Raw genomic sequence first — 13539 nt, 5'->3', positions numbered from 1 at the left:
AAATTAATAAAATAAATAAATTTGTAAAATAGATCTTTGTGTGTAATACATCTATATAAAATATGAGTTCCACATTCTGAACGGATAAACTGAAAGTAACTTTTCAATAATATTCAATAAAGTTTTTGAGATGCACCTGTAGATGTTGAACTTAATGCAACAAAACTTTTGTTATTGTTTGTTGTGTGTGAGAGAAAAACAAACAAAAAAAAAAACATATGCAGCATGATTTTCCAGGTTATGAGTTTATTGTAAATATATAAGTGTTTTAATAATCATACAAAGTCTGCTGGTCCCATGCAAATCCTTTGTATCAAAAGCCCATCGTTGTCTGTTAGCATTAAGTGTCATGCTTCTAATGAGTTAACCTAGGTATTACCACACCAGTCAGCGATGGTGTAACTTCATAGAACATCTTTCATGCACTTTGTTTTTTTTTTTTGTTTTTGCCAGATGCATTCCTAATATTCCTAACGGTCTTTCCATCATGTCAACCATTCCCATTACAGTTGTGGTGCAGGAATGTAAATTGAGGTCAGCATTTTCTTCCAGGGATTTACAGGTAACATTACAAATGAGCAAGCAGGTGAATATCTGTGTAATGAAACTTGAATCACAATGACTTGAAACAGAACAATGGTTCAGAGTTTTACTGATGTTTTCTTTTGTTACAATCCAGACAACAAAGAAATCTAGATTGTGTCGTTCCGGGGATGTCCAGATTTTTCCAGGTAAAATCTTTTTTTTTCTGATCAGATTTCTGGTACGTTTGCTCCTTCAGATGCTCAGCCGCTGGCCGTGCTTCTAGGCTTTACTCTTTGGAGGTGTTTAGTGTTTAGACCAAAGTTGTGCATTAGGACTAATTAGCATGTCCTTCTTGAAGGCTTGAGCTTTGTAAGTTTTGGTTGCTGCTGACAGCGAGGGCAGACGGACAATGAAGTGCTCAGCAACTCCTGCTCAGCACATTATTAGATTTTACTCATTGGAAATGCATGACTGGAGGCAGTTTAATCCAATTGGCCCTGGAGCCAGGGTCCGCGCTAGCTTCCTGCTGGCGCGTGCTCTTCCAGCCCAAAACGCTGCCCTCTTCCAATCAAACACTTCGGAAACAGCTGGAGAAAATTGCCTACAGACAGGACCTCAAATGAAAGAACTGGGGGGGAACATATACGCAAAATCACACCTTTAGGGTTCCTGTACAGTCAGTTCAGCTAGAGTGCTACTTGCTGAAGTGATCATGTGCCAAACAGCGCAGAACAGCTACAAAGCAATAACCCACAACCAATATCATAAACAAAACAACTATCAATAACACAATTCTTGTTGAACAAGTCATAAACATGATCCTCATCAAACAATTAACACTGAAAAAAGTAAGAAGTAAGAAAAAAATGCAGAAGAAAATCAGACATCATGAACGAGGGGCGGGAACAGAGAATGAACACTGAAGTCCTGAGCGAGTCAGTGAAAAGAGCAACAATAACTAAGATACGATTTGTTCAAAAGCTACAAAAATCAGTTTTCCATCTAAAAAAATAAACATCAAGCAAAGGAATGTGACTAAGTTAGACAAAAGACGTGCCTGTGCATCAACACACCTGCTACAGATACTTCCAAATGCACAGGGAACAGTACAGGGCAGAGCGGTCTAGTACAGAGTCTAGTACCACCTGTAAAGGGAAAGTTATTATGCAAAGGTACCTAATTTAGCTGTTATTTCAAAGTGAAAGGTAAAAGCCAAAGCTAAACTCTGCCCCTCACTAACATCAGTGCAACCATTTAAAATTAAATTATTCAATATTAAAAACATAATTATTTAATTATTTCACTCCGTAAGCATTGTGTTGGCATGAATGACTGACTGACTGTATTCGCCTCTTGAATGGGGCTTGAACCACTGATGTCAAATCATTATCAATATCTGTAAAAATCACACACTGCAGGAGCCCAACCTTTGACTCACATTGTTAAGAAATTATTTCCATCTCTTTTCTTGAAAAAGAAAAACAAAAATTGGGCTCTGTATATCGTCAAGCAGACTTTTTTTTTTTACTTGTTTTAATTCGGCCAGGTGTGGACTGGAAAGGTCATCTTTTTTTCCTTTTTCCACATCATGATCAGTCAGTCTGCTTCTTGTGGAGCGCTGGATGCTTATTTACTCCACTTTGGTGTACTCCTCCATGTGACCCAGGACCTTCTTTCTCTGCCGCAACATGTGAAAGTAGAGCTGAGGGAACACTGTGGTAGGAGGAAAGATGGCGAACAATAACAAACATTAACATTTAGTTTTTTCTTCTAAAATCAAATCTTCTAAAATGTATTAACTTGGTGTTTGTCCTCTCTTTGCTGCAGTAAAACGTCTGGAACATTTTGGAACACTGCTGTGAGGATTTGATTACATTCAGCCACAAGAACATTAGCAAGGCCAGGCACTGTTGGCTGGTTAGTTCTGGATTACAAATGCTGCCAAACTAATTCTAAAGGGTATTTAAAGGAACAATCAGAAATGAACGAGGAAGAGTGTGTAAAACGGATATAGAAATCTAATGTGCAAACACTGGAGAGAGTTTTCTGCATCACTGCCCCACTCCTCCCCAGCTTTGGTTAGCAACTTTACTGACGCTCAGTGATTACCTGTTCAACAGAAAATTAGTCAAGTCGGGCGTTTCCATGGCTGCACTGTTTGCATGCTGTTAGGTTCTATACCAGGGTGTGGAAATGAGTCTGGAGGAATGATTGGCAGCTAAATCCCACACAGATTTATGTGATGTACCACACAATTCAAATATGAACACACTGACTGAAACTCTGCTGACAAGAGCCATCAGTACTTATTAACCGAATATTTAACCTGGTAATTTTAGGCTCCTGTAGGGTAGCTACACAAAATCATCTGAATGAGCAGAGTTAGAATTTGCAAATGCAGCTGGAATAATATATATTTCAAAAAGAAAATTTAAAAACACTTACAGGGGATATAGGAGACCATGGTGAGGATGAGGAAGGTGTAGTAGTCGAAGGAAAAGTTATATTTGTTTGGCAGAGTGACTGAATAGAGACCCGTCTTCTGAACGTAAGGCAGTGCAGCATAGATGGTAAGAAGTTCTCCAGTCACTCCCATTGGGTACAGTACAATAAAGAATGTGTATCTGTAACCAGATGAACAAACATACAGTAATTAACTAAAAGCATACGTACCAGTGGTCATAAGCATTTGCATTGTGTGTATAGTGCTAACAAAAGCCCTGGTCCTAAAGCAGCAATTCAGCTCAAAACCATGACGCTGTCACCCCCCTGCTTAACAGTTGGAGTCAAGCTGGAATTCATTTTGCAATACATGTAGCTCATTACTTTAAAAAAAAAAAAAATGTAAACTGTATTTCTGTGATTGGTTGTATTATAATGTATTTTTTCAATAAAAAAATATTGCAAACCATTTTTTTTTATAAATGTAACAAATGTGTAATTAGTTTTATTTGGATATCTAATTCAAGGGATTAAATGAAAACATGATCAAATTTTAAGCCAAATACAAATCATTTAACTCATTAACAAATCTTACTTGTTTACGTAAATAGTTTATAACTTCAGTGAGACTTTATTTACTTAATATGTTACTAAAATTGCAATTGAATATTAATATTCAATTCTTTGTAACAAAATATTTTTAGCTCATATATGTATTTTTTTTGTTATAATTCCTTCATTAACAAATTTGAAAGGTCTCTCTCTCTCTCTCTCTCTCTCTCTCTCTCTCTCTCTCTCTCTCTCTCTCTCTCTCTCTCTCTCTCTCTATATATATATATATATATATATATATATATATATATATATATATATATATAAACGGTGTGCAGGTTTAGTTTAATGTAGTATATTACTCAGATAATTACTACAACTACAAACAAATGTTATATCTGGCAAGAACAAATATTTATAAGGGTAAAGAAAAGACGAAAGATGCTCATGTTATATAAATTATAAAGTTTTGATAATAAACCCCTGCAAAATACGGAAATAAAATAAAACAAGAAATGCCTTTATGCAAAAAGGATTTACCTTGCCCATTTAATGAGGTAAGGCAGGTGGTTGAGCAAGCTGAAGGTGTAGAAAGAGTAACGGATGATCTCCGTTATGGTCCAGGCCACCACAAAGAGAAGCACGCTGTCTTCACTCTGAACCTGAGGCCAAGAAACACAGCACAGTGAGATCAGACTGGGAAAAATTATTCATTTGGACACGCCGGTGTTTTCAGAGGAAGTTAATCCAGACCATGCAACTACATGTTTACTACCGGTTTCACTGCATTTAAGTAAACGAAGACATCAAACATGAACATTCCATCAGCAGCCCAAGCAGATTTGTACAAAATATAGGTTGTTGAGTTCTTAATTATCATTTATGACACACATTAAATGTTATTTTGGTAAACAGAGACAATATAAAACAACGAAAAAGGCCATCCTAGGCTAGATGCATTCAAATACACGAGTGTTATTTGTCATCTCAGGTTCAGGCAGGTTTTCCTTAAAGGAAAAAAAAAAACTTACAATCTTTTACATTTCAGCATAGAAGTCTTTCTCTGTGGTGAGCAAAAAAACCTGTGCCTTAGTTATCAGCACATCATTTAACAACCATATAAGTGAGGAGAAAACAAGAAAAGAAAGATATTATCTAAACCTGATTATTTAAGTTACCTTTCAGATCTTTCACATACACACCACTGGAGGGCAGTGTTTTCTATATGTGTATAAAGAATATGATCAGATGCAAATGAAAACTTTAAAAAAGCATGTATGCTCAGTGACCTTTTAGGATCCACTGAAAACAGTGGCTTGTAAAAGTATTCATTCCCCTTGAACGTTTTCACATTTTGTCACCTTTAACAAACTTGTATTTTGCTGAGATTTATTTCATTGTGATTTTCCACAAATTTCTCCACAAATCTGTCTTTTATGGACAAACCATTGTTAAAAGAAAGACATAAGAAGTGCAATTTGCAGTTTCTTACAAGCCATGTAGGAACATAGCAAACATGTGGAAGACGGTGCTGTGGTCAGATGAGACCAAAGTTTTAAAGTGCTATGTGTGAAGGAAATTAACACTGTTCATCACCCTGAACACACCATCTGTGAAACATGGTGGCGGCAGCATCATGCAGTGGGGATGCTTTTGTTCAGCAGGGACTGGGTAGATGGTCAGAGTTGATGGCAAGATAGATGGAATTAATTAGAGGAACATCCTGGAAGAAAACCTGTTGGAGGCTGCAAAAGATTTGAGAGTGAGCTTGAGCTGTTTTGTAAAGAAGAAGGGGGAAAAATCTCAGTCTCTAAAATGAGCAAACCCCAAAAGACTTCTAGCTGTAATTGTAGCGAAATGTGGCTGTATTAAATATTGATGTAGAGGGGGCTGAATACTTTTTGATTTTGATTTGATTAAAATAAAAAATAAAAAACATGTATAAGTTTCTTTCTACCTCTAACGTGCTCCATCAATTAAACCTTAATAAAATAGTTGTAAGGTGAAAACGTGTGAAAAGGTTTAAGGGGTATGAACACTTTTGCAAGCCACCTGTAAGTTTATATGATCTGTGTAGGAGGTAGACATCATTAAAAATACACTGTTCACAATATTTGACAAATAAATATTCATAAAAGACACGCATTACGGCTTACCTCTCTAACACTGTGTGTAACGGCCCAAGTCAGGAACACCCGAGACAACACCTGAAACCCAGTCAGGACCACAGAGGACGGCACGATTCCTGTAAAAGTGCAGAGATATGATGAAACTTACACAACCAGTGACAAAAATCACACAGCTGTGCTAACTAGCTAATGGTGAAAACCAGCACATGCCTCCTCCGATACATGTGAGGTCAGCCACCACTTCTTTTTTGAACTGCTGCTGATGTATCATTGCCAAGTAGCACGACAGCATGCTCGGAGGAAAGCGCAGCGGCTCGGTTCCAATACATCAGCTCACAAACGCAGCCTTGTGCTGAGCGATATCACCCTGGTAATCATGAGGGCGTAGAGCTGCATGTACCTACCCAGAGAGAGAGCAAAGCCAATTGTGCTCTCTCAGGGCTCCGGCTGCTGATGGCAAGCTGCATGACCGGGATTCGTACCCGTGATCTCCCGATAATAGGGGCAGCACTTTAAACCCCTGGATCACTTGGTGTCCAGCATTGTGATTTCTAGCACTGTAAGCTTGTTAGTTGGAGCATAGGCTAAAAGTGCTGTGTTTGTGAATGCTGGGGGTAAATAGTTTGTACTTGTTTTCATGTTTCACAATAACCAAAGTCCCATTTCACACCGGATTTCTCCTTTAAGACATTTAAAAAGTCATTCTACCACAAACATGTCCAACACAAAGTAATAGTGTTTCTTTTTGTAGTAAAAATTGCTTTTCTACAGCAACCTTTTGCAGCTAATTTCTTTTATAGACTGTAGGATATATCACAGTCTAGTGGTAGCTAGGTGTTCTCAGATTCCCCACATTTTATGTGCTTTTTAATACTTTTTTCCAATTAATTAATTAATTAATTAGCCAGACCGAGTGTGGGTTAATGCATGGAAATAGTAATAATTTTAATAATAAAAAAAACAAAGAAGGACTAAGTGGCACTGCACTTTTCTATGCTTTCTCGAAAAGTGATTGTGTAGCTTCACATATGTTGTGCACTTCTGCTATTACTATTAAACTAAGAGTGTTACTGAATGGGTTTCATACAAAGCAAAGCGACCTGGTGGGATCTGAACAGAAATAAGCAAGCAGAGGCGAGCGTCAGACAGCTAATTTAGGGATGCTGTTTGCGCTCTGAAAGGTCACATCTAGCTTTAAGTCTCAGATAATGAGGTGTGGACTGTGCGACCTGTGCTCCAACACATGATGCGAGCCAGACCCTTTATCACATTAAGAGCTGTCCAGCACATTCAGTCTACACAGCGCTTCCACAGAGGCTTTTAACGCCTCACTACAGAGACATGGGTGCCTTCGAATTCTGCTCTGCAACATCACAATGTGCACCCTAACACAAAAACAATGATTACAATTGTGCATTCTAATGTTAATGTTCAAATACTGCCCTTTTTGTTAAACACATTTTAAATTTAGCAATAAATCAATGCTGCCAAACAAAAATATATCACTAAAATGCTGACACAATATTTAACACAACTGGAGTGGCTGACCAACAAAGATTATGAGGTCTCATTTCTTTGACCAAATTGAAAATGGAAGATGGATGATCACAAGCCATCAAATCAAAATGAACTGCTTGAATTGTTGCACCAGTAGTGGCATAAAGTTATCCAAAAGCAGTGTGTAAGACTGGTGGAGGAGAACATGCCAAGATACATGAAAACTGTGATCAGGGTTATTCCACCAAATATTGATTTCTGAACTTTTAAACACTTTGCAAATAAATGCTCTAAATGACAATATTTTTATTTAGAATTTGGGAGTAATGTTGTCTGTAGTTTATAGAATAAAACAACAATACTTATTTTACTCAAACATAAATAGCTAAATCAGAGAAACTGATTCAGAAACTAAAGTGGTCTCTTAATTTTTGCTGTATATTATATTCTAGTATCACTGTAGGATGAAAATTTGAACAACTTCATAAAATTACTTCCCCTTCTTAAAATGAATAATACATTTTAAGAATTTAATGAAGTGTTCTAAAAAAAAAAAAGAGGAAATAACTTACCAACAGCGCAATGTAATATCTGCAAAGAAAGCAAAAACAATTATAGATTGAAAGAGTGTACATCCAGTAAACAATTATATTTGAATAAAGAGTATCTCTAAAAGTCATTGAGGCTTATGGAAGATTTGTTCTCAATCCAAAGTTCTCACTCAGATAACTGAACTGGAACTGGCACTGATAGAAAGAATCTGGACAACATCAGTAGAACACCTCATTTGCACGCTGGACTGCTGCCACAAAGACGTTTGTGTTGGAAGACTGTAGAAGCGTTCACATCTAAAGATAGCTCATGCTTTGTAAGTACACACTTATGTGCCAAAATATTCTTCATCACACTGGCAAAGGCAACATGTGACCTCAAACTGTGACAAGCTTCCCTTACAGGAACAGCCAGTCTGGATAAAAAAAAAAAAAAAACTCTCCAGTTAAATATCTCTCTCACAGCTCAGCAGCACTGACCTCCAGCAGAGCACCAGTCTGGAAGAACTTCAGCGGCTTCTCTATTGAGTAGTAAAGCCCATGATAGCTGCCCCTGGTGAGGTAGGCACGGACGAGACCCACAGCAATAACCAGCCATCTGAAACACACAAAAAATATATACATTTATAGTCTGATTAAAATGCTTTATATTGGACATTTGCTTTACACTGATAAAAAAATGTTTTGGTATTTTTTGGACTATAAGGCGCACCGGATGATAAGGCTGTATAAACTGTAATTCTTAAAAAAAAAAAGCCAGGGTGCTATCAGCTAGCGATCCATCTCACGAAGCTTGATTTAACACGGTAAACACACAGACTACAGTCCAATATACACTCGTCTGAATAGTGAAAGATATGCAATTATAAGTTGCACTGACGAATTGTGAGAAAATTTAAGGATGCCCCTATCACTAGCACTGTAAGCCTGTTGGGAGCATCGGCTAAAAGCTCTGTATTTCAGAAATGTTGTGGGTCAAAGGAGGTGGGATATTTGACAAAAGTTTGCATTGGTTATGTTTCTTACTACAGCCCAAGTCCATTTCACACCGGATTTCTCCTATAAGCATGTCTTGACTGCTTCATTTAAAATCCCCCAAAGTATTGTATGGATGAAAAACAATAAAAATTATAGCACCGTCCCAATATTTATGGACCTGAACCGAATACCAAAAAAATCAGAATAAATGGCAGTACTAACCCCATTACCAGAAACTAACTGGTATTGTTGGTTGTGATGGTCTTTATAATGTAAACCACTCAATACCAACAGCCAGGTTAGCCCCTTCCCCAGAAAAGTACTGTTGAAAAAACTATTAAGATCTTAAGAACTGTGAGCTGCAATAGCCGTTATAATACAGCCCAATAAACACCAATCGCCTGGTTAGAAGGGTTAAAGCCTGGTACAGTAGGCATGTGTACACCAGTCAGCTCCTCATCACTGTATTTGAGTTTTTTTCTGTCTCACAGTTTAACAGCAGCCTGAAGCACAAAGAGCCCAGACTAACATGGCTGATATTATCCTCTTAGGACCCCGTCTTACTGTCACAGATTTGGAGTTGTCAGTAGAGGCCGAGGGTGGGGGATGGGTTTCACAGGCCTGGGACTACAGTCATGACATGGTCTTTCACAGAGAACAGGCTGTAACCCACACAGCACAGCACAGCACAGTACAACATTCCTGTCATTCAGTGACCAGCATTCACAATAACTACTACTATAGACCGTGTAAGTTAAATATAGTCATAGTGACAATAACGCAGGTCTGAGAAAAGGAATGAGACAAAAGAACCAAATTCATTTTTACCACATAAAACACACTGTGGCTTTCTAAGTATTTTATACAGTGTCCAGTGTCCATCAAACTCTGTTAGGATACCGGCCACTTAAAGGAGAACTCCTGTGTGAAATGGAAGTGGGATGTCCTAGTGAAACATTATAACGTGTACCACCAGCATTTCCCAATATAGTGGTTTTATCACAACAGTCCTTACAATACCAGCAATGGTACATAGAGCTGTCCATGCAAAGATATTGCTGTTTTAACACCATAAACAAACACAAAGTAGCTCCACACTTAATTTGAAGAATTTCTAGGGGTTTCACATGTAAAATAAGAGACTCAAAACTTCAAAAGTGAACAGATAGCTTATTAAAAACACGGTTTATACACACAGTATTTTCAGGTAGTTCTCTGGTGCCGCCATCTTGACATTAAATCAGGATAAGTTGACTGACAAACACAAACAAAACTACAACCAATCGGTTAAGTGAATACTTACATTAGTTTTAGACTGGAGTTGGTGCAACAGGATTTGGCAAATATTTAATATATAAAATAATTTTCATGAATTTCCACTAAATTAATTTTGCAATCTGTTCCCCTATGCCACCGATTCACTCATGCTTGTCAGTCAACTGATCGTGACCTATATTTCATGATAGGGCATCACTGCATATTTCTTCATTTTGGTCAATATGGTGAAATATTACATCATGGTATTTAAAGATAATCTTATGAAATCACAGTATTTGTCGTGTTTTGATTTGCAGACAAAATGCACAAGGAGCAGCAGATTCTTAAAAACTTTACTGCACATCATTTAACAACAGGGTGCTTAACACTATGTTATTAAATATACTGTTGGGTCTGTGTTCCTTTGGCTTAAGCTTAAGAAAATTCATCATGATACAATAAAATATTAATTTATATTGACCAGCTCTGCATTATATATAAAATGTTTTTTGTATGACATAATTCTTTTAACATCTTAATAATAAATAAAGCTAATTATTCCAAGAAAAGATGCCATTCTGGATTTCTAATGCCAACTTAAATCTTAAATCAGGTGATATACCTGTTATACAGTGTGGTGTTAATGTTATCAGTACAGTTCAGCTCTGGGAACAAATTGCTCCATTCAGAGAAAAGGTGACCACCTTGTCTTAGCACTTTGCCCCATCTGCTCATGTCTGAACTAATATTGCGCAAGAGAGCAGACAAATCCTGTCTGACTGCTCTAATACCGAGATTTTACAACATGCAACGTGTACCTGTACCTGTACCTGAAACTACCTGAGACTTGAGCTCAGTCTTACCGGTCCTACTAACCCAACAGGAACGTTAGCTGTGGTGTGGAATGGACTAGGGGTGTAGTGAAACATGAAAACGAGTACAAACTTTTTATCAATAAGCCCACCTCCCTTTTAGCTAATGGTTTAAACAGGCTAACAATGCTAGTGATAGGGACATAGCATTCCCCATGCAAAGAAAACACAATTTTTTCACCATTAACAAACTCAAGTAGCTCCACACTTCATTAGTAGAATTTTGAAGCCCTTCAAAATTTCCACAAAATTTAGCCACTAATTTTTTGCTCATCAGTCAACTGTCCTTTAACTGTCCTTTCTCATTTAACTGACAGAGTGAACACTTTCAGCTTAGCTGGCTAGGCAGGAGCAATTAGCTTATGCAGTGTTTCTCTAAAACATTTTAGGTCATGTACTCATTCCTGTCAAGTCTCCCCTTTTGGTCGGGAAACTACTATATTTTACGCCTCTTCCCTGCCGTCCTAACATATTAGTATATTCCCCTTCTACATAAATTTCCCATATTATAAATTTCAAAAACCATTACTGTGCCTCTCTAAACAAAATGGGTAAAAAATTAAATGTGTAATAATAACGCTGTTGGACATCCTGATGTGGACTTGAGACACAATATAAAATCACTGCTATTGTGATAAATTTAGATACATTTATATAGAAATTAGGGGTGGGCAATATTATATTGTATACAATATATCGTGACACAGAAATATCATGATATTAAAAATCCATATCGTGATGATAGGGCTGTTCTGTCTTAAAAGTAGTCTATTATTTACTGTGAAGCTTTAGGTGTATTTATTGTATAATTGTTTTAGTTTGCAGTTTATATGCATGCATTAAATATTCTGCAATATTATTTGCTGCATTATATTATTTTATGCTATATTATTTATTTTGCCACATTATGATTATACCGTTATACTATTATACTATATTCCTGAAATTAATTAATTATTTTTCTGTTTTGCTATATCGCCAAGAATATCGTTATCGCAAAAAAACCCTGAAATATCGTGATATTATTTTAGAGCCCACCCCTAATAGAAATGCTGCAAACATCATCCTTTTCTATGCAGAATATCACAATAAATCAGTCTCTCCCTATTACAGGCACATTGGTCAGCACAATCAGCTCTCCATTTTGCCCCGCCCCTAAACCCATACATCATAAAGTGGCCCCTCCCAAACTCCTCCTCCCATTTTTTTTTTTTTTAATTTTTCAAATTTGACCTGAAGGCAGAGTCAGCTAAAATCAGAGGACTTTTACTATTTACCATTTAAAAACATCCCTAGCTAAAGTAGCTAGTTAATGTGTTCAATTTTTTGTCAGACACACAGCCAAGCTAATCTAGTTAACTAGCTGTTAGCTTAGTTAACAAACGGCGTACACAGATTTACACCACATTAACCACCTATTATTAATCGCGTACTACCGCTGATTTAACTGAGTAAATAATGAAGCAGCCTCTCCATTCATTCATCCGCAGCGCTCGCTCTCCGCTGTGCTGTGGATTATGGAGGGATCAGGAAGTGTGTGAGTGAGAGAGTAAATAAACCTCATCTCTTACCCAGCAGTCATCACCACGTTGTAGATGACCAGGTAAGCAGTGGCCAGGGTGCCCGGGCCCTTCTTCTTCTTGTGGCTTCCATCGTTAGGAGCTGTTTTGCTGGTCCCCATGGCAGGTGCAGACATGGCCAGGCTATCAAATAGCTGCTGCTGCTGCTGCTGCTACAACTACTGCTGCTTCTGCTACTGCTACCACCCTCTCCCTCACCACCAGCGACTGAGGGCCTGAGGAGCACCGAGCACCATTCAGGAGCAGCGCCATCTATCGCTCAGGCCAACATCAGCAATACAGCAGAGCTCCTCAAACATCTCACACACCATCTACAACCAAGTAGAAGTACAAAGTGCTTCTCTATCAAAAAAAGTGACTTTGAAGTTAATGTGTTCTTAAATCTCCACACTTAAATAGAAGTACTATATGCTGGGGGTGGGCAATATTATATCGTATACAATATATCGTGACACAGAAACATCATGATATTAAAAATCCATATTGTGATAATAGGGCTGTTCTGTCTTAAAAGTAGTCTATAATATTTTATGCTATATTATTTATTTTGCCACATTATGATCATACTGTTATACTATTATACTATATTCCTGAAATTAATGAATTATTTTAGTTTTCCTATATCGCCAAGTATATAATTATCACAAAAATACCCTGAAATATCGTGATATTATTTTAGAGCCATATCGCCCACCCCTACTATATGCTCTATCAAAAATATGGCTTGAGTAGAAGTTAAAGTACAAAGTGCTTTATCAAAAAGCAACTTGAGTAAAAGTTGAAGTGTTCTTTAAACTCCACACTTAAGTAGAATTACTAAGTGCTCTATTAAAAAGTGTCTTGAGTAGAAGTTGAAGTACAAAGTGCTGTATCAAAATAAGTGATGAGTAGAAGTTGAAGTAAAAAGTGCTCCTCTATCAAAAAAGTGTTAAAGTTAAGTGTTCTTTAATCTCCACCCTTAAGTAGAAGTACTAGGTGCTCTATTAAAATAGTGACTTGAGTAGAAGTTGAAGTACTAAGTGCTCTATAAAAAGTAATTTGTGTAAAAATTGAAGTGTTCTTTAAGCTCCAAACTTAAAAATAAGTACTAAGTGCTCTATTAAAAAGTGAAAGCAGTGAGAAAGCAGTGAAAAGTTAGCTGTGCTAAAGGCAGAAC

At 37.2% G+C, this 13539-nt stretch overlaps 1 protein-coding gene across 1 annotated transcript; it reads right to left on the bottom strand.

Moving 5' to 3' along the window:
* Positions 1 to 226: 226 nt before the first annotated feature.
* On the bottom strand, positions 227 to 12598 carry hacd2 (3-hydroxyacyl-CoA dehydratase 2). Its single transcript, XM_007227914.4, has 7 exons — positions 12375 to 12598; positions 8177 to 8294; positions 7718 to 7736; positions 5676 to 5764; positions 4060 to 4181; positions 2971 to 3149; positions 227 to 2238 (listed from the first exon to the last, which is right to left on the bottom strand). Exons 1-7 carry the CDS (start codon positions 12497 to 12499, stop codon positions 2156 to 2158), a joined length of 735 nt encoding a protein of 244 aa, XP_007227976.1. The 5' UTR covers positions 12500 to 12598; the 3' UTR covers positions 227 to 2155.
* Positions 12599 to 13539: the final 941 nt, after the last annotated feature.

The sequence above is a fragment of the Astyanax mexicanus genome, chromosome 11, assembly GCF_023375975.1.
Source record: "Astyanax mexicanus isolate ESR-SI-001 chromosome 11, AstMex3_surface, whole genome shotgun sequence".
Classification (NCBI taxonomy): domain Eukaryota; kingdom Metazoa; phylum Chordata; class Actinopteri; order Characiformes; family Acestrorhamphidae; genus Astyanax; species Astyanax mexicanus.
This window is presented reverse-complemented; position numbering and strand designations above follow the sequence as displayed.

Coding starts and splice junctions, on each gene's coding strand:
- hacd2 (XM_007227914.4), bottom strand. CDS start 12,499: ATGTCTGCACCTGCCATGGGGACCAGCAAAACAGCTCCTAACGATGGA. Junction 8,295..12,374: donor AACGTGGTGATGACTGCTGG/GTAAGAGATGAG, acceptor TGTGTGTTTCAG/ATGGCTGGTTATTGCTGTGG. Junction 2,239..2,970: donor CATGGTCTCCTATATCCCCT/GTAAGTGTTTTT, acceptor CTCCTACCACAG/TGTTCCCTCAGCTCTACTTT.